The sequence below is a fragment of the Pithys albifrons genome, chromosome 17 (assembly GCF_047495875.1).
Source record: "Pithys albifrons albifrons isolate INPA30051 chromosome 17, PitAlb_v1, whole genome shotgun sequence".
Lineage (NCBI taxonomy): Eukaryota > Metazoa > Chordata > Aves > Passeriformes > Thamnophilidae > Pithys > Pithys albifrons.
In genome coordinates, this window is record NC_092474.1 from 10,915,881 (window position 1) to 10,935,632 (window position 19,752).

At 47.5% G+C, this 19,752-nt stretch overlaps 3 protein-coding genes across 4 annotated transcripts; 1 reads left to right on the top strand and 2 right to left on the bottom strand.

The window, feature by feature from the left end:
* Window positions 1-2,871: 2,871 nt before the first annotated feature.
* GATC (glutamyl-tRNA amidotransferase subunit C) lies at window positions 2,872-4,912 on the bottom strand. Of its 2 annotated transcripts, none has more exons than XM_071572028.1 (4): window positions 4,770-4,912; window positions 4,352-4,515; window positions 3,873-3,976; window positions 2,872-3,505 (listed from the first exon to the last, which is right to left on the bottom strand). In XM_071572028.1, the coding sequence occupies exons 1-4, from the start codon at window positions 4,860-4,862 to the stop codon at window positions 3,450-3,452; spliced, it is 417 nt and encodes a 138-aa protein (XP_071428129.1). In that variant the 5' UTR covers window positions 4,863-4,912; the 3' UTR covers window positions 2,872-3,449. The 2 variants fall into 2 exon arrangements, with proteins under 2 accessions (XP_071428129.1, XP_071428128.1); XM_071572027.1 differs by having other exon boundaries at window positions 4,352-4,518.
* Window positions 4,913-4,969: 57 nt separating this feature from the next.
* On the top strand, window positions 4,970-8,065 carry TRIAP1 (TP53 regulated inhibitor of apoptosis 1). The gene is made up of 2 exons (XM_071572290.1): window positions 4,970-5,133; window positions 5,920-8,065. Exons 1-2 carry the CDS (start codon window positions 4,987-4,989, stop codon window positions 6,001-6,003), a joined length of 231 nt encoding a protein of 76 aa, XP_071428391.1. The 5' UTR covers window positions 4,970-4,986; the 3' UTR covers window positions 6,004-8,065.
* A 147-nt stretch (window positions 8,066-8,212) lies between these two features.
* On the bottom strand, window positions 8,213-9,878 carry COX6A1 (cytochrome c oxidase subunit 6A1). Its single transcript, XM_071572289.1, has 3 exons — window positions 9,707-9,878; window positions 9,371-9,510; window positions 8,213-8,473 (listed from the first exon to the last, which is right to left on the bottom strand). Exons 1-3 carry the CDS (start codon window positions 9,807-9,809, stop codon window positions 8,393-8,395), a joined length of 324 nt encoding a protein of 107 aa, XP_071428390.1. The 5' UTR covers window positions 9,810-9,878; the 3' UTR covers window positions 8,213-8,392.
* Between the last annotated feature and the right edge of the window lie 9,874 nt (window positions 9,879-19,752).

Sequence of the window (19,752 nt, forward strand, 5' to 3'; positions counted from 1 at the left end):
TGATCTGTTAATAACAAGAACCACGTCTATAGCAAACAGGACAGGGTGACTTAAAAGAGGTTTTCAAATACTGGTTTGTGGGACTCCCATTTCCTTGGAGAAATAAAAAAAACTCGCAAAGCAGCAGATTTAACAATCTTCCCAATGCTAACACTGAACTTCAGAACAGCCATGAATCTCTGAGGAGGTGCTTGTGTTTGGTAGCTGCAGGCAAGTTTCTGTGCATTTATTAAGAAATGGTTGGCTGGAGGAACATGTGATGACGACTGCAGGAAATGTCAGTGTGGGTGAGATACACGTCCTTAATGAGAAACATTAAAGCCCAAGATACATGGCTTTAAAGAGAGATTAGAGTCCTACTGGTTAATCAAGAATATAAAAAGATAGTTTCCCTCAGGACAGAGCTGCAGGGGAAGGCAGAACAAATACACACATATATAGCTGGAGTAGAGGAGGTGCTGAATAAAATGGTAATGGATAAGGCGTATCATGAGATTCCTCTTGTAGATGGAGGTTGGACTGGAAGCACTTTGCAGCAAGGTGGTTTTTTGCTCTTTGTTGCACACCATATCACTGTATTAGTAGGGATTTTCTCAGGGCTTCTAGGGACTATCAAAACATTATCCTCATTAGCAATAAAACCACTTCCATTTTGTTTTGTTTCTGTAAAACTGAAGAAGTCTCCACGCTGAAATTTTCTTTGTAAACCTGGAATTTATATGCAAGGGTTTCTAATCCAATTAAATATCTACAGATCTACAGTGGTGGGAAAATCTTGGCAGGTCTAAGTTCTCTCCAAGGTCTCCAGAGGGAACATTTGGCCCAGTGCAGTGAAAGCAGGTGAGCCAGCACATGGTGGGTGCCTTGGCCCCCCTCAGGGTGCTGCCAGGGCCCAGTGGGGCTTTCCACCATCCTGGGGGGCTCAGCACCCACCAGGTGAGACCTGCCAAGGGCAGGCTGAGGCACTGACATGTTCTGCCCCACAGGCAGCTCATCCAGCCTCCTCCAGCATTTCTGTTTGGGTGGCTGCAGGTGTCTGAGTCAGGGCTGGAATTCAGTTATTAGTGGTGAAGTTGCAGCAAACCCCTTCATTAGGGAAATGTGTGTTTTCCACTTTAAATGCAGTTTGGCCTGTAGGGAACAAGCATCAGGCAGTCTGTTCTCTCACTGGAGTGTGTGGGAGCTGCACTGAACTGGCAGTTTTAAGCTTAGCATTGGGAATGTGGGATCATCATATCCAAATTGTTGGTTTGGTTGTTGCTTTTAAATAGTGAATAATGTGATGCTGTTTTGGGTTGGAGGCTCCTTCAGCCATGCAGTTCACTCTCAAATTCCTCTTCATTTTTCTTTATAAATAATATTGTCCCCATTCTCTCTGATGGTCAGAGACCAAAATGGTTAGAATGTGTTGCTCAAACTGGGAATTACCTGGTGACATGACTGTGGTATGGTGTAACCTGAGGTCTTTCCTTGTCATGATTTATATATGCACCCTAAATTACTTTTAGGCTGAGCTTGTCTATTTGTAAAACTGGCATTTTCAGGGTCTGTATGCTTTAGCCCAAGACTAAAGCACTAATACAGCATTGCAGCTTTGCAGAGGATTTGATTAGTGGGGTTAAATACAGGCTTGACTTCAATACCCTTGAAAGAGTTCAGCTATCACAGTAATTAAGTTTTATGCATATGCAGAAATGTATGTGTGTATATTATGGAAGCTTAAACAAATAATGAAGTAACTGCACAAGTAAGAGTGGGGTAAGTGTTTGATCTCACTTCCTAACAGAGAAATCTAGGGGGGAAAAAATCAGTTTCAGGAAAAGAACAGTTCAAAGCTTTCCAGACACGGAACCTTTGAGGGCAGCAAGTGGAAGTGGATGCTACGCAGCAGCTGTGATATCTTACACCAGCAAAGCCAGCTCAGCCAAGGTTTTCCATTAAATACATGGCACAGAACAGAGAACAAAGCAGTTTGACCACATGGTAGCTCACAGCAGAAACTGTTCTGAGTCCCTGCTCAGGCCTTGCCCTGTCACAGGTGGCAGGACCTGAAGGGACCCGTGCACCAAACTGGTGTTTGTTCTGCAGATGTACGGAAAGATGGGAGTAATGGCTTTTCTCTGCAAAAAGATACAGGACATGCATTGTGTAAGCTGGATGACATCAATTTATGATGTCAAGAGGTGTTTCTGCCCTTGGGGGAAGTTGTGCCTGCACAGCCACAGAGGAGCCACTTCCCTTCTCCCGTGGGGCTCTCAAGAGCCAAAACGCCAGACTCAGAACTGGTGATTAACAGCATCCTATTGCAATAACATCAGGGGTCTTTTCCAGCACTTCTGAAGACAATTCCCCTGTGGGTCAGCACATCATGATCTCTTTTAGTGCATGGGCCAACAACTGGAATAAATACTTAGGGACTATTAAATCTGTATTGGGACAGGGCACCACCAAGAAAGAAAAGTTTATTTTTCAGCCTTTTACTGTGCTCCTTATGGTCTGGGCTATCTGGTTCTAGTTTGCTGCAGTGTTCTGCTTTCAACAGGTCTCTGGTTCCTTGGCTTATCCTGCTTCTGGGTGTTGGAGATTCCATGAGGAGGCCTCAGAATCCTGTGCCAGGATGAGACAGTGATGATGTTACATTACACAGCACCTCCTCCCATCATGGTCTCCTGGCCTCTGGGCCAGTCAGGCAGAGTCAGGGGGGCTCATTTTGTTCTTGGAGCTGTGCTACTTCTTTGGAAGCACCTTTTATTTTAGAACATGTATTTTTGTGTTTTAAAAGTACTTTCTCAAATTATGTACAATTCCAGGTATTTAATTTACGAGGATAAGAAATACAAAGTGGGAAACAGAAGGTAGCCCATACAGACGTGGAGCACAAAGATAAAATGGAAATATTCAGTACAAGCAAAATATTTGATTCATCTTCTCAAAGTGCCTTTACTTCAATAACGAAACCCTGAGTTCTGTCCATATGTCACAGAGATACTCAGCAATGTTACAGACTCCTCCTCCACACCAGACTTTGTGACTTCTGACAGGTCAGAGCCCAAGTTGAGCTACAGGTGAGAAATACACAAACACAGCCTGCCAACCTCTCTTGTTTTCCCAACAAACTTATTGAGGAAACATAGAATGTTCTGGGGTTTTTAATCATTACCTTTTAATGCTCTCTTTAAAGCCTTTACATCATCTGGTATCTTAAAGAATAGCATGAAATTAATTTTGCTGAACAAAAGCACTAAAGGTCATCTGCTACTCTGCCTTCCAGCTTCACACTGAGAATTTCAGTAGCAGTACTAAACCTTTACACCTTCTTTCTTCTGTAAGTTGTCCTGCAAGTGCTCTTCTTTTGACCAAAATAATGCCAGGATATTTCAGCTGTGATTGGCTAAAACTTAGTTTTCCCAGATAAAATACTGAAAGGGTGTTTGGGCTCTTGGCTGTCTCTAAGAACCCTGCAGAAAAGTCTCTCGTTCCTCCAGCTTTGGTAAAGGGATGTTACCTGAGAGAAAACAAGAAGGAAGTTTTATGAGACCAGCTGTAAGTTATAACTTGGCACTAAAGTGCTTCTCTAGTTTATTTTAAGTATGTCCAGGCAGCTTTAATTCCATGAGCAAGTCAGGAAAGTAAGTCCTGTCTGACTTCCTGAGGAGAATTGCTCAAGATGTGCAGTTAACTTCAGAGTCAGATCAGCCTCTCTACTGTTTTTTGATCAATAAATTGCAGTTTCACACAGATGGCTACAGTAATTTATTTTAGTACTTCCCAGTTATTAGCTAGGATTTCTGAAAGTAAGTGCAGCTATGGCAGGTTATATTCTTCAGGTTAATTCAAGCAAGATTAAGAGGTTTTTACAAACAAGTCAATACCTGGTGGGGCTACAAAATACTCCTCTACTTTCTCTCTGGCATTTTCCAGCAGCTCTTTGGTGCAGTTGCCTTCTGTGACATCATCTTCTCGGAGGTACAGACATCTGAAGAACAGAGAGTTGTCTTTAAGCTTTTCTATGAAGTAGGCAGGGTGGCTTACCTCTAAACCTGGTTTTGGTCCTAAGCAAGCACTGGACAAGTACTGGAACATTTTGAAGACCCAAGAATGTCACTGACAGATATTTGGGGAGCAGCATGTGCAGACCATTCATGACTAGACAGACCAGGGAACTGAAGTTCACCTTTGCTGTGCTCACACATAAGGATTATGTGTGCCAGGGACACTTCTCCCACTCACAGCCATGATATTTCTGTAAGCAAAGGAGCCACATGCAGGGTGATTGCCAGGGAAAAAAAAGGTCACCAAAGCAAACAGCTTGATATAAAACACATAAAAGGAGGCTGCTGTGATTGATCACCTGTCCTCCAGGACTGAATCCATGGGTTCCACGCCATCAGTGTTCACTTCATGAAGCTGATCGGCAAACTCGATCGCCTTCTGCAGCCGCTCCACACCCTCTGCATCACGGAAATCCACCAGCGCCAGGTGCTCCAGGTGGTCCAGCACTTCCACCGACACTTTCTGGTGTACAGAGACACAAATCCGGGAAAAAAAAGCCAAAAGCGAGCAAGTTCAACATAGCGCCACTTCATGATGTTTTTTTTTAACTAAAGACTTATTCCGCGGCAAACCCCGAGTTTACAAAGAACCGCAGAACCGGTAAGGCTGGGAAAGATACTTTCTAGCTTTGAGATCATCAGACCCAACCGCCGCCTGCGAACACCCCCCCGGCTCGGGAAATCCCGGGACAAACTCCGCGCTCGCTGCCGCGGTACCTGCGGCGGGTCCCGGTGCGCGCTGAGCCCGCGGAGGCCCCGCGGGGGGCCCCTCCAGGCGCGCACCCACCGCCCGAGCGGCAGCGCCCGCATCGCCCGCCACCCCCCGCTCCCTCCGCCGGCCAGTGACGTCACATCCCGGGCGTGACGTCACTCCGCCGGCTGTGACATCACGCCCTGTCGCGCGCCGGACGCGCGTCACGGGGCGGCCGCCGCGATGAACAGCGTGGGCGAGGCGTGCACGGAGCTGAAGCGCGAGTACGACCAGTGCTTCAACCGCTGGTTCGCCGAGAAGTTCCTCAAGGGCGACAGCGCCGGGGACCCCTGCGGGCAGCTCTTCAAGCGGTACCAGCTCTGCGTGCAGGTGCGGCCGAGCCGCGGGGCTGCCCCGCGCTCCGTGCCCTGAATTCCCAGCCCCGGTCTCCCTGTCCCGAGCTCCGTTCCGCGAGTTCCCAGCCCCGAACAACTCCCCTGCCTCGCGCTCCGTGCCCCCAGTTCCCAGCCCCGAATTCCCCAGCCCCGAAATCCCCACCCCGGTCTCCCCGTCCCGAACTCCCCGCCCCGAGCTCCTTCCTCTGCCCCGGTGGGTCAGTCTCGCCCCGTTCCTGTGGGTCGTGATGCGGAGTGTTCTACAGGCATCTCTTGCCGTGTTTTTGTTGTTAATGTAGAATCTTAGAACTGCTGGTGTAAAGGCTGCAGCTCGTTTCCGTGATAGGGCTATAAATAAACTCTCAGTTCATACCTGAGCAACTTTAACATTTAAGTTTTATCCAAACCAGCCTTATGACTGATCTTTTTAGATCATTTTTCTTCTTCCAGACAATCAGGGATAAGTCTTAAGCCAAGGGGAGGGTTAGGTTGGACATAAGGAGGAATTTCTTCACAGAAAGGGTGGTTAGACATTGGAGTGGGCTGCCAAGGAAGGTGGTGGATTCTCTGTCCCTGGAGGTGCTCAAGGAAAGACTGGACACACTCAGTGCCATGGTCTGGTTGACAGGGTGGTGTTGGGTCACAAGTGGGACTCGATCCCAGAGGTGTTTTCCAACCTCATTGATTCTGTGATTGTGTGTTTTGCACCAAAGATTACATCACGTGGCGCTATAAAGACACATCAAGTTTAATTTTTTTGTTTTGTTTTTCTTCTTTTCAGAAAGCAATCAAGGAAAAGGATATACCCATTGAGGGCCTGGAGTTCATGGGCCCGAGCAAAGGAAAGACTGAAAACTCCTCTTGACCTTGCCTGTACAGGTGGAGTCACCGATAGGAACGTTTGGACTAAGCACCATCAGGTGCCACCTGGATAAGACCTCTAGACCTTTGTTAACTGCTTTCTGGAAAGCGAGGAATCTTCTCTGCCTGTGAAAACAAACAGCTAAAAGCAAAACCAAAAAGACTGGACCATGTGGTGTCTGCTGCCTCCTGTCCAGTGAATTTTGGTGGTGGTTCAGCACCTAACAGCTTAAAAATCCCTGTGAACTAACTTCCTCTTGAATGTACTCTGTAATGGGGAAATGCTGATGGGAGAGGGCTGAGATAACTTCTTTTTGACTGGTTTCTTCTGCTTATTTATATAACACTTGAAAGTGTTTAAAAATATGAAGGGGGTTGATTTGCTTTGTCCCCTCTCTATGCTGCTGAATTTTAGTGGAAGAAGTTTGTTTCCTGTCATCCTGAATGCTGAGGGGCTAAAGCATTATTTTGTGTCAGCAACAGAGATGGTCTAAAAGCACTATTGGGCCTGCAACAGCTTGGCTAAAATAAATATAACCAGGTTATATTTTGTTGAAGTTCAGAACTGTCCAGTAGATTCTGATTGTGGCCTCTGGCAGGGACAGAGGTGGCCTGCTCAGAAACTGGAGAGGAGCCTTTTTTGAGGTAGTGACCCAATCATGAACTTGAATTCTCTTTCCTTCAGCGTTACACTTTCCTGTGTCCTGATCCTCACAGAGGGATGGGGAAAAGCTGGCCCCTCTCCTTGCACCAACACAGGTGAAAAAACACATTATGGTCTGGGGACAAAAGAGAAGTAAACATCCTAATTATCCTGGAATTACAGTGGGGGAAAAAAGCACTTCACTCTCTGTGCTTTTAATCACTACCTGAAGGATTATGCAGAGGTTTTACTTAAGAAACCCCTAAGAATGATGCAATTCTCAAGCTTTAAAGCTGGCTTGTCTGCACCACAGCCCCTCAATAAGACCCTAAACATGTGGGCCTTGTGCAGAGCATCAGGAACTGCTGCAGCCTGGGGCTGGTGTTCCTGTGTCAGTCCAGGTGAACCACACTCCTGTTTCCAGGTGCACCACTGCTCCTACACTGTCAGCACAGGATTAAATGTAGCACTGAAAAAACAAGCTGCTGACAAACTGCTGGGTCACTCAGGTACAAATAAGAACAATGAGCAAAGGGAAAGATCTTTTAATAACATTTTGGGGACTGTCAAGTCTGTAGGGGTTTTTTTTTAGGGAATAATACACGCAACCATTTGGCTTGTCTATGATCTTTCATTTAGGGCTAAATGTAGTGTGATTTTTGTCAGCTTTAAAACAACTGTGCCCATCAGTGCCTTGTTCTGTGCTTTTAACACAGAAAAACTTGTCTCAGCAGTCATGTTACTAGTAAGCAGATGAAATAAATTGCATTGAAACAAGGGTGTTCTGCAGCACCCACTTGGAGGTTCTGCCTTGGCATCCATCACTCCTTTCAACAGCAATATGCCAAGGCAGCTGCTGCATTCTTCCTTTTGGGAAGAACAGGATTAATGACAGCTGAGACAAGAGTGCAGTTTCATACCATGCAAAAAATGAAGGAGGAACAGAAAAAATTGGGAAAGAGTTGACTTGCAGCAAGGAAAAACTTCAAAAAGAATGTTCTGCACAGACTCAGGCTATTGGCTGTGGAAAGTCATTAATGCCTTGTAGGTTAAGCAGCTTCTGCATGACATAATACACATTATACAAGTATGTGCAGTGAGGCCAAAATTGTGTTTTCTTTTGCAACACCTGTGTGAGAGACTTTAAACAAGCAGACTGCAGCTTTATGGAAAGCAAAGTTGTGAGCAAGATTTGTACTGATACACCTGAAAATTTGAGAGCTGAATGTGAATGTTGTGAAGGCACACAGATCTCAGCTCAACATTTTTGCTGCCACTCCCTCTGCCAGAAGGGACCAAGAGAAAATCACCTTCACAGCTGTGAATAAATATTGCAATAGCTGATCATAGAGAGTGTATATATTGAATTTTACTCTACATGCCTGTTCTTCTGGCTGTGAGTTTATGGTCATCAGTTAAGAGAAAGATGAAGAATCTGAAATGGAGTCATGTCCTGTGCCAAGGGTGTTCCTGTTGTGTTACCAGACACAGGAAGCCTCCACATTTTAAGCAAACACTGAGCTAAAGAACTTCTAAGGACTCAGAGTAACAAAAAAAGTCAAATCCTAAATTCACATTCAGATTTGTTTATTTTAAGGACCTCATCAGAAATACACACAGAGGCCACAACACCACTGAGCTTCACCACAAATGCAGAGCTTCAGAAATTACGAGCCCAGAAACGATGGTTCCCACTCAACATGCTGGATCAAGATAGGGAGAGCCAAAGTTCTGGCTGTGGTCAGGACCTTTAATCTTCATAACCAGTTGGGAGAGGGTTAACGTGGGGGTTGTGAAACAGGGTTTTGTTCCCATCACCCCAGGGGAAAGGCTGTTGAAAGAAGAGAGAAAATAAGTCAGTGGGAGCTGCTGAACAATCTGTACAGCACCAGAAATAAACAGTAATACAGACTCAAACATCAATTGTCCCAAGCAATTAATGACAGGACAAGAGGTGTGCCAGGGGAGGTTCAGACTGGACATCAGGAGAAATTTCTTCATGGGAAGGGTTGTTAAACATCAGGATAGACTGCTCAGGGAGGTGGAGTCACCGTCCCTGGAGGTGTTCATGGAAGTGGCACTGAGTGCCACGGTCTAACGGACAAGGTGGTCTTGGGTCAGAGGTTGGACTTGATGATCTTCAGAAGTCTTTTCCAACCTAAATGATTCTGTGATCACACAGCCTGACAGGCTGGTGAATTAAGAAAGCTGGCATCTGTTCCCAGGCTGTAGGAACCAAGGGTTGGAAAACTCTCTGCCTTAGCTGAAAGCCATGGTCTCCAAACAGCAAGATCTTTGCTCTTGCTTAAACATGATCTGTGCTGTACCATGAAGGCTCCAGCTTGGAAAATTTGGGATGTCCCCTGCTAGCTGTTAGCTGCGTATAAGTACAGCAGCTCTGGGATGGAAACGTTTTTTCAGCAAGGCATTATTAGGAACATCACTTGGGGGTGGGAAGGTCGGGAAGCGCTGTGAGAAATTCTTCCTGCCTCAGAAACAAAGCCCTGAGGAGACCCTGAGATGAGCTCAGTTGGTTAAAACTTGGTTATAATAACGCCAAGGTCATGGGTTCAATCCCCTATGTGGGCCATTGACTTAAGAGTTGGACTCGATGATCCGTGTGCGTCCCTTCCCACTCAGAATAGTCTGTGATTCCGTGACCCCGCGGCTGTGGATGGGGAAGCAGGAGGTGCCGCAGCGATGCCGGAACAGCGCAGGGCAGAGGTACCTTGGTCCTGATGCGGAGGTGGGTGTAGGGCACGAACTCGGGGCGCTCGTGCTCGTGCTTCGCCTTCAGGTAGCAGTTCAGCATACACACGGCCACGCCGGGCAGCGCCACCACGAAGCTCAGCGTCCTCCACAGCCGCGCTGTGCGGGACGGGACGGGAGCAGCGCGGTCAGAGCCGCGGCCACACCGCGCCCCCGGCCCCATTACCGCGCTAATGAGGCGCTAATGAGCGCTACCCCCCGCCCTGCAGCCCCGCAGCCCGCCCGCCCCCCGGGCCCCGCGGCGAAGGGCAGCGCTGCTCGGGGGCAATACCCCGGCCCCGGCCGGCCCCGTTACCTCCCCCGCCGCCGTGCGCCGCCGCCGCCATGCCCCGGGCCGGGGGGGAGAGCGGGCCCGCAGCGCCGAGCAGCGCCCGGGACAGCCTGGCCAGCGCCGCCATGTCCTCCGCGACCGCTCCGCGCTGCCGGAACCGGAACCGGCGGCGGACACGGCCCCGTCAAGGTCAGCGGGAGGGACGGGGCGGGGAGGGGCCTCCCTGAGCGGCCCGGGGGAGGGGCCGCCCTGAGGGAGGGGCCTCTCGGAGCGTGTGGCCTCAGGGAGAGGCCTCGGATATGTGTGTCTTCTGCGGGAAGGGCAGCCTGGTGGGTCTTTCTGCGGGAAGGGGCCTCCCGGTGGGTCCGTCCCGAGGAAAGGACCTCTCGTTGTATCCTGAGGGAGGGAAGGGCCTCTTCGCTGTATCCTGAGGGAGGGCCGCGGCGCCGTGTTGGTGCTGAGGGCAGGGGCGGTCACTGAGAGCAGTGACACAGCCCCACAGCCATCGGAGCGACACAGAAATACAATGTTTAGGTTGGAAATGATCTCTGGGGTCGCCGAGTCCAACCTGTGACCAAACACCGCTCTGACAGCCAGAGCCACTTCCAGGCTTAACACCTGGAGTGACGGTGGCTCTGCCACCAACCTGTGCAGCCCGTCCCGATGTCTGAGCACTCTTTCTGTGAAGAAATTGTCCTGATGTCCAAACTGAACCTCCCCTGGCACAGCTTGGGCCTGTGTCCTCTCGCTCTCAGTGTCCTGGGAGAACAGAGCGACGCCCACCCGGCTCCAGCCTTCTCTCAGGTAGTTCTAGAGAGCAGTAAGTACAGAGAGTGAAAGGTTCTGGGGCTGCAGGGGCAGCCCAGGTGTGAGGGGATCAAAAGGCCCCTGGAACAGGGCGGTTCTGTTACCACTAATGTGTTTTTAATTATGTGAATTTCTGGCATGATTCTACAGAAATAATAACACCACTTGAATAAACACAAGACTTCAAGAGGAAAAAAGATAGTAATTAATTTACAAATATCTAGATCCTGTTATAGTTCTGTATTGGAGCTTGGTGGTTGGCTGACCAACAGAAAATAGGGATTCCTCATCAATTGAAACCCCCCTTCCTAGTTCTCCCGGACACCTTCACTCCTCTGACAGTCTTGAAGATGCTCTTCAGAGAAGGAAATGCTCACAGAGAGCAATAGGTGGTAGTGGCAACTCAGCACAACTGCCCCTGATGCCCCTTGTGAACACTTCTACTCAGGGAGCTGCAAGAGGCTCATGGAGAGCAACTGAAAAGGGGCTTTGGTCTGTCCTGAACCTGAGTGTGGTGGTAGTTTCATTACAGTCTGAGTTACACTGATTTAAAATGAGTCTGTCTTAGCCTTTATCATCCCAACATCTGCAATTAATCCCTATATAAGGTGTGTCAGGACTCTAATGGGTCTGATTCACATCTCATTTAAATGTAGTGTAAATTAGGAGTGACTGCTGGGACACAAAAGATTTCATGTGAATAATTTCTTCTAGCTGAGGGAAGACAGGCAGGTATTTGAGGAAACCTAGGTGTTCTAAGAAGAGTATTGTGAATAATGGTTTGATGTGGTTGTAAGAAATATGTTTAACTGTGCCACATGTGATGGTTATCATCACTGTGATGACTGCAGTCCTTCTGACAGCACGTGCTTTTACAAAGGTGTGGCGAAAATAAATGAAAAATCAGCTCTGGCTCTGCAGCTCTGCCTGGATTCTTTACCCATGGCATGGGAACTCTCTCTTGTACTCACTGCTGTGTGCTGCTGCCTCACAGAAAGGGTGGCTTTTCCCAAAACTGACCTGTCTGAGGGCCTACAGATTGATTTAGACAGTAGCTCACCAGCTTTAAAAACCTGGGCCTGGATCCAGCATTTTGAGGATTTCAACATGTACATTTTCCCAAAAGATCCAACATCCTGGGAGCCTTTTGAGTGTGTAAATGCTACAGAATTAGCCCTGAAAAGGAGAATAAATATATATATGTCTATAAAGTGTTGGTAGCCAATCACTTAGAGGAAGCAATTTTGGTGTGGTGGTGAGACAGGTGGAGGTCAGGCCAGAACTCCCCTAACCTGACTTGGCTGCCCAGTGTCTGTCTCCTGCTGGATGTGCAGCAGTGACATGTGACACTTTGGGCCATGCTGATGTTCAGTTTAGCAAAATTTGAATGATTGCAGTGAGCTGGTAGAGGCTGAGTTTGGTAGGGGTGAAGTTGACTCACTACACTGAGGAAGAATGTTCGTGGCACAAAAGCAAGCTCAGGTTTGTGTGTACTGTGCACAGAAATGCTTGTGGAAGTGGGAGGCTTTAGCTTTCAGGTAATGGCCCTATGCTGAATTTTGAGATAGGGAGGTTCCGCTGTGATTCAGAACCAAAGGCCACTGTCCAATGACTCGTTTTTCAGCTTTTTTCTTGTTTTTCCCAGGTGAAGAGATAGGTAGCAGAGAGGAGGGCACGGATAACAGCGTGAGTCCCCGAGGAGATGGGATGGATCCCAGGCGCTCAGAGCAATGCCGGCCCGGCCCGCCTGGTGGCAAACTGCGCTCACTGGAAGCGCCTCTCCGTTCAGCAGGTCTGGGAACAACAAATGCGCTCTGCGATTGCAGACTGTAACCTTATCCCTCTAAGTTTTCAAGTTTTCAGGGCCCGGCTTATCCCTCTCGAATGGAAACGTTCCCTCCATCAGATACTGCCTTAACAAACGCGGAGTTCGTGCTGCAGAGATAGCACCTGTCTCTCAAACTTCACAGAGTTTCTGCGGGCAAAAGTTCCCGTCATCTTCTCCTTGTAGTCCTGAAACGGCAGAAATCAATATTCTGACATCTGTAAATCTTTTGTTCCCCTTTTCAAGAGGGCTTTATCAGCTTTGGGAGGCAGGGAGGGGGAAAAGAGGGCGTTGAGAGAGCCATTGTCCCTTCTCTCCGGAATGATTTGGGACTACTATGCAAATCTTTATTTGAAGACCCTGGGAACTGGGGGAGGGCTTTAGCTGCGAGCTCAGTGGGAGGGAAGCGCTACATCTCTGCTCACACACTCCTGCCTAGTGCAAGGAGCTGGGAATAATCTTTTCAACGGGCAGAAGAGACATTTTGTGCTTTATGGGCTTCTGTGAGGCTTTGCACTCCTTATGTCTCCTGCTTTGTGCCTTTTTTGCTGCCTGACTTTCTAAATGTTTGCATAAGAATTGGAGAGGGGAGAGACCCAAGAGCTGCGATTAGCAGCAGTGAAGTCGGAAAACTGCAGGGTGCAGCACCCCTCCTGTCCCCCTCCCACACCCTGGAGTCTCCCACCACGCGGGGAGCAGCTCCAGCGGTTCTAGCACATGCACATCCCGACTGCTGCTGTTAGCACAGGGCACGGGCACAGTTTCAGTGAGGCAGATGATTCAGCTGGGGAGCAATACTGGAGAAAAATAGTTTGCAGTTCTCAAATTATCACGTTGTAGCCAGGTCTTAAAAATCCTCCTCTTGTAGGGGCAAAGACACACCGAGCAGAACCTGCTTTGTAAAACCCTGTGGTCTGTCCTGGCATGGCTTCGTGTCACCTGTTTTGTATTAGGGCAGGGTCACACTAACTGCCAGCTGCCTGGAAGTTGTGTAGGGTCCTCCTTAGGCCTCAGGGAAGGGGAGATATCCTGACTGGCATCCCACATGGATGAACAGAACAGTGGGGGAGGGACAGTACAGATCCGTATCTAGGCATTTTTTTGTGTTTAAAACTACTTATATAGAGGCAGTCACAGTCCTTTTGATTTTCTGACCTTCATTTTCATGGTGTCAGTCTCAAACTTCAAGGGGTTTTGTGTTCCAGAAAGCTAAAAATTACTTTTGAACAACGACAGCCCTAGAAAATGCAACACCTTTCTCTTCTCCTGAGCAGCTGAGAAGATGCAGCCATTTAAAAATCTCACCTTCTGTTATAGAATCATAGAATCGAATGGGTTGGAAAAGACCTTTGAGATCATCAAGTCCAACCCTTGGTCCAACTCCAGTCCCTTTACCAGATCATGGCACTCAGTGCCACGGCCAAGCTCAGCTGAAAAACCTCCAGGGATGGGGAATCCACCCCCTCTCTGGGCAGCCCATTCCAATGCCTGAGCACTCTCTCTGCAAAGAATGTTTTTCTCATCTCCAACTTCAATTTCCCCTGGCAGAGCTTGAGTCCATCGTGCCCCCTTGTCCTATTGCTGAGTGCCTGTCAAAACCATAGGAACACACTCCCTGAGACCTGACTCTCTGTTGCCTCCCACGTTATGGCCACAGCAGTGTAAACCACGGGTGTTTGCTCTGCAAGTACTTTACAGCTTTGTGGAGGGAAAGTGCATCCCAAGCGTGCTCTCATCTGCTCTTTTTTCCACGTGTAACTCCAGAGTGACTCAGCTGGCTCGGGTGACCCCCTGGAACTCTGCTAGCTGGAAACCAGCCTGGACGTGGCCTCTGGCTCCTGGAAGTGCTCCCAGTACCTGTGCACACTCCTGCATCCACGCAGATGCCTTTCTGAATACACTTGTTTGCAGGGAGACTGGGGTATGAATGCACATTCTTCTCACCCACGCCTCACATACGCATCCAAACACACATCCTCGAGTGCACACAGCCATTCCCTTTCTCTCATACACATTTGTGCACATACACAGACCTTTTTGAAAGCTCCTGTTTTCAGAAAGGTTTTATTTATAGGTCCTGCCTGGTTGTGAATGTGAAAGGGAGAGAGCCCCTCAGAGGGTTCCTTTCATGTGTAAATCAGCCTAGGCTGAGAGCATTGGGGTCACTGAGAGGAGGATTTCACTCTTAATTACTCAGAGAGAAAGCAGGCAGGGGACTTTCTCAAACTAATAGGGTTGTTCTCTGCTGGGGCAAGCAGCTTGAGATGCCCAAACTTCTCTTGCATCAGACTTCAGGCTCTGATTCACAGGCCTCTTCTGCCAGTAGCAAGAGCTGGTGTCTGTGTGGCACTTGGAACAAACAGTTCAACCTCCAAAACAGCTTCCTTATTAAAGATGGTTATGTTCACTCTGATAATTGGGTGCTCTTTGGAGACCAGCAGAACTGACCAAGCTTGCTTTGCTTTTATGCCAGTTTTATTGAAAAGAATATTAGTTAGTGATACATATCTGTGACTCCACCTGAGGACTTCAGTATTCTTCCAGACATGAAGGCTCCCACCTCTCTGCCCAGCAGAAAAATGTTGTTGTCTACAGGTTAGTCCAGTGAATAGGACTCTGAACTTGGACTTAAACCAGCATCAAATTCCCAGTTCAGCCACTGAATGCCTTTGTCTCCTTAGCTGTGGAACAGAGTAATCTTCTCTCTAGAACGGGGCTCTTAAGAACAAAAGTCTTTGGATTGTGATAGCCTTGGTAATGAGGCTGTGAGTGCCAGGGTAAAGGTGGGTGATGAGTGTGTCTGAAGGGATGTGTCTTCTTCCTGGGATGCAATGCAAGCACTGGGATCCCCCTGCTGAAGCAGCGTTATCACCTTTCATCCCTGGACACAAAACTGAGTCTGGAAATCTGCAGAGATGAGAATGCCCAGTCACAAACCAGAGCTGTGTACAGGGACTGCAGGACCTGTTTGAGCACCTGCACACTAATAGGAGATGTAGCTGTCAGTAGTTTCAGCAGAGAGATTTGTGTTGTTAAGTGAACACACACAGGCAAGCGTGTTTTTTAACTTCAGGTGGCAAAGTTAAACTTACACCCTCTCATCCTTATCTCCTTTTCATATGGCCTGTGCTTTTCTGCACAGGAAATAAATGCGTTGAGGGCTGAACATTCCCAACCCATTCACCAACAGCCTCCTGGGAGCACTGATTTGGAATTCTTGGAGCTGTGTTAGTTCAGCTTGCCTGGGAAGGCTGAGGGTTTATTCAGAAGCACCTGTCTGAGGATGCTCAGTAGTGGTGGCAGCCATGGACAGATGAGGTCAGCAGTCTGAAGTGTCTGCGGAGGTCAGAGGGAAATGAATGGGTCATTTCTCTTGCAAATGAAGAGCTGCAGCCTGGAGCAGCCCTAGCAGAGCCCAGCATGTGGGTCCAGGCTGTTCCTTTTATGAGCTGATGGAAATGGGGCCCAAAAGGACTTCCCTGATGGAGTTCTGCCACAGCCTTTGTTATCTTCCCTCCTGCAGCATGCACTGGGTATAGAATATGGATTGGGGGTTATCCTGGCTGCCAGCACAGCCAAGAGGGTGAAGGCTTTATGGCTGCAGAGAAAACCTTAGGCTGCAGAGTATCCTTATTGCCATTCCAGGAGGGAAATCTTGTTTTAAGATGTAGAACACATGTATATTTCTGTGTTAGTGCTTCTTTTTACCCAACCTACACTAAAATGGGTAAATCCAAGGGCTGCTTTAAAATAATGCACATAACTGAGTAATGGATTAAAAAGCCTGGATTCTGTTCCTCATTCTGGTGGTAAGCTGCCAGTTATTTTGACAAAACCCTATGAATGCCTATGCCTCACTATGCCTATGCCTGAGAAAGGTATTCTTTTTCCTAAAATATTTTGAGCATTTTGGGTACAGAATGCTTTATATATACTAAATGTTGCCATTTGCACTGTCTGTCAGTGAGATCTCTTTTGGTCTATATTTCTGCAATAATGTTACTTTCTCTGACTTATTGGTGTAAAATTGATTTTAATGTTATATAAATAATGTCAGTTCTCTCTTGCTCCTTTGCTTCTTTGCAGACCACCAGGGAAACTCCTTTAGCTGTGACAATATAATGGGAGGTGGAGAGACCTGGCGGAGAAGGTTGAGACAGACAACAGCAATTCCAGTCAATAACATCTCTGACTTGCCCCAGTTACAGGTTTGTGTGATCTGTGCAGGCCATCTTTCCTATATAAAGGTATTTACAATGAGGCAGGACATGAAAATAACTGTTTCCCTTGTAGGAGCTCTAGGAGCAGCTTCCTATTGTTACCATTGCCTTTTCACAGCCTCAGAGAGAGTAGGGCAGGTCTGGGGTTTTAAGGAAAGGCAGCTAAGGTTGGAATAAATGATCTCAGGGTTTTCCCTCCCTGCTGTGATGTCACAGCCATGACAAGCAGCTAGAATCACAGACTTGTTTCACAGAATCCCAGACTATTCTGAGTTGGAAGGGACCCACAAGGATCATCGAGTCCAACTCTTAAGTCAATGGCCCACGTAGAGGATTGAACCCATGACCTTGGCATTATTACAACCAAGTTTTAACCAACTGAGCTAATCTCAGAAGTTAGAATAGTCCTGGGACTGCCAGAACTTACACTAAAGGGTAAATGAACTTATGTTTAGATTTTATTTTTCAACCTCTGCTGTGTGCGAAGGATTGCTTTTTATGACTTTCATCTCTATTTTCCTTTAGAAGCCTCAGGAGAACTGTCCACCCTTCAGATCTGTTTTGATGTGTTTTAAATGCATGACATGGAGCACAGCCACTCTCAGTAGGTTACAGAGAGAGGCCATCAAACCATAACACGTTGTTGGAAAGGGTAAGCTTGTTCTTTATTTCCCAGAAACGCCAGTCAGGTTTACACCACTTTGTGCAGGAAGAGCTGCAGGAGAAGATGAATGTTCCTGAGGGCTCAGAGACAGCCTCATGTTTGGGGTAAGGCTGAGGCTGGCCATGGAGCCTGTGTCCAGGCAGTAATTTGACAGCAGACATGGGCACACAGTAATGGAGGCCCTGAAAATCGTGGCAGCCTGCTGAGTTATTGTGAGCTGGAGGAGCTTTTCTGTTTGTGGGCACATGGGTCTGCCTGCCTCACATTGTGCAGACATAACTGAGACATAAAGGAGGCTGGCAAATTGCAGAACACTGATGGAAGGGGGGGGACAGGGGACTGAAGAAGAAAAGTTAAGGGTTCAAAGGCAAAGGACTCAAGCCTAGTTGTGAATTCCTAACAGGTAGTTGGTCTTTAAATGAAAGCATTTGTCAAGTAACTTACTGATTTAATGTGGGGATTGGATAGATATCTGCAAAGGTTTTTGCACCCTGTTTGCAGTGTGATTACAGGAGATTTAACAGAAAAAGGAGTTTTACTTTCTCCTAAGGTACGTGTTTGTTCATGTACCTAAATTATGTAGGGCAGGCAGTATAGATGACACTGTACAAAGTGAGACACATTTGATACATACAGTGTTTCCACTGATTGTGACTGATTGTAATTAAGGCCTATAACTTGTTTTCCTTCTGGTAGTGCCCCATCATACCATGAGCACCGTTGTGGATTATCCAGGGCCTTTCATCAGCCGCCCTGTGCTACACATGGCTGTTGGTCTGTGTCCCCTGTCCCACAGACCCTCCTGTTTTACCTGGGCAATGCACCTGCCATTTCCATTAGGGCAGCACCTTTCTTGGACCCTGCATTCCCTCCTGTCACTGCACTGGAGCTGCTGTAGTGCCTTGGCTGTGCTCAGCAGTGGCTGTGCTCAGGCTGCACGTCTGTGCTGTGCCCATCACTGAGCTGCTGGGACAGATGCATTCCAGAGCCCTGCCAGTAGCTCTGTCTGGGCAGCCTGTAACCCCTTTCTGTGCCTGTGGGGACTCTGTTAGGGAATGTAGCAGGCCCTGCACAGCAGGTTGATGGGCAGTCCCCCCTACCACAGCTCCAGCTGCTGCACAGGCTTGTAGTATTTTTAGATTGAACCATTATTTCAAGTTTGTTTTTATTTGTTTTGTTTTGTTTTTTAAACTTTCAAAAGCCTGTTCTTGAACCTTGAACTGTTCCTGTGCTGGAGCCTTGGGAGTTAATTACTAAGGACTCACAAGTTGTTGATAGATGCGTGCAGAAAGTAACTACTTGGTTGGCCATTCCTGTAAATCACTGGACTCTTCATGAATTTAATTCTGGGCTTTTCCTTAAAAGCCCTCTCCCAGACTGGACACAAGACAATGGACACCAGCAGGCACAGCTCCCAGTGACTAGGATATTGTCACATATCCAAAAGCCTGGTGGGAGGAGCAGACATTAGGTCTGAATTCATCCTGGCAGGGAGATTTGGCTGAGAGAGAAGGAAATGAAGGTCAGAGGCTCCAAGTAAACAGCTTTGGTTTAAAATGTTTCATTAGAGTTTCCACACTGGAAATATAAAGTGTGGGAATACAATTGCTTGGCAGAGAAGCCACTTTTAGTAGCAGTCCTGTATACACTCAGTGCTTTGCATGGAAGAAGGTACAGTATATCCCTGGCCACCTCAGCAAAATTACAGGTTCCTCTTTGGAAAGGTGACTTTTTCCCAAAATAGCTTACGTAATCTAAAGAATTTTTTTAATCAATATCGATAAAAGATGTTCTTTTTTCAGCAGTCCATTGCTCTCTGTATCCACACAGCCTTTCCAGGGCAGACTGGCTTTATCTAAGCAGTGTATCAGTGTCAGTCCAGCTGGGAACACTATTGGGATGCTCACCTCAGGTTTTTTCCTTTCCCCTGTCTGTCTGACTGTGCTTTCTCCTGCTGTAACTCAATAAGATAATCACAGATACCCTCTTCCAAGGGGTTAGTTTTTCCCTTTTGATTCAACAAGCTCCCTTTTTGAAGGGTTGTTATCTGCCACTTGGGCCTTGTTGCCTCAGGATGTTTCACCTCCTCATGCAGACACACATTCCTGTGAGACCTGCCAGTGCAGGGCTATGGCAGGTGGCACCAGGGAAGAGGTGGGAGTATCAGGGTATCAGTGTGTCTTGTCTGTTTTCTTCTTTTGGGACACAGCTTGACCAAAGAAGTGAGCAGTTGAAGTGTCACAGAGGAGTATGTGATGTGCATGACATTTTTTTATGGGAAGCCAGGATTAGTGTACTTTTGGTTTTTTTCTGGTTCAAGTTGTAGGTGAAGAATTTGGAGGGGCTTTGTCATTACATCCCAGTAGCAGTTTTAAGTTTACTCTGGCTTAGAAAGGAGGGCTTCCCAACAGACTGGCAAAACAAAAGCACACATACAGTGCCCTGCAAAGGTCATCCCTGACCAGGCCCTGAAACAGCTGAAGTATAGATTGCAAATATTTCACACTGACAGCCTGTGTGGCATATTTGTACTCAGGTTCTTTTGCCAGAACTT

Excerpts from the sequence above, each read along its gene's own strand:
- GATC (XM_071572027.1), bottom strand. The coding sequence starts at position 4,862 with ATGCGGGCGCTGCCGCTCGGGCGGTGGGTGCGCGCCTGGAGGGGCCCC. Across the intron at positions 4,519-4,769 it reads CGCACCGGGACCCGCCGCAG|CAGAAAGTGTCGGTGGAAGT; the intron begins GTACCGCGGCAG and ends GTCTCTGTACAC. Across the intron at positions 3,506-3,872 it reads GTATTTTGTAGCCCCACCAG|GTAACATCCCTTTACCAAAG; the intron begins GTATTGACTTGT and ends GTTTTCTCTCAG.
- TRIAP1 (XM_071572290.1), top strand. The coding sequence starts at position 4,987 with ATGAACAGCGTGGGCGAGGCGTGCACGGAGCTGAAGCGCGAGTACGAC. Across the intron at positions 5,134-5,919 it reads GGTACCAGCTCTGCGTGCAG|AAAGCAATCAAGGAAAAGGA; the intron begins GTGCGGCCGAGC and ends TCTTCTTTTCAG.
- COX6A1 (XM_071572289.1), bottom strand. The coding sequence starts at position 9,809 with ATGGCGGCGCTGGCCAGGCTGTCCCGGGCGCTGCTCGGCGCTGCGGGC. Across the intron at positions 9,511-9,706 it reads GGCGCACGGCGGCGGGGGAG|CGCGGCTGTGGAGGACGCTG; the intron begins GTAACGGGGCCG and ends CGTCCCGCACAG. Across the intron at positions 8,474-9,370 it reads ACCTCCGCATCAGGACCAAG|CCTTTCCCCTGGGGTGATGG; the intron begins GTACCTCTGCCC and ends TTCTTTCAACAG.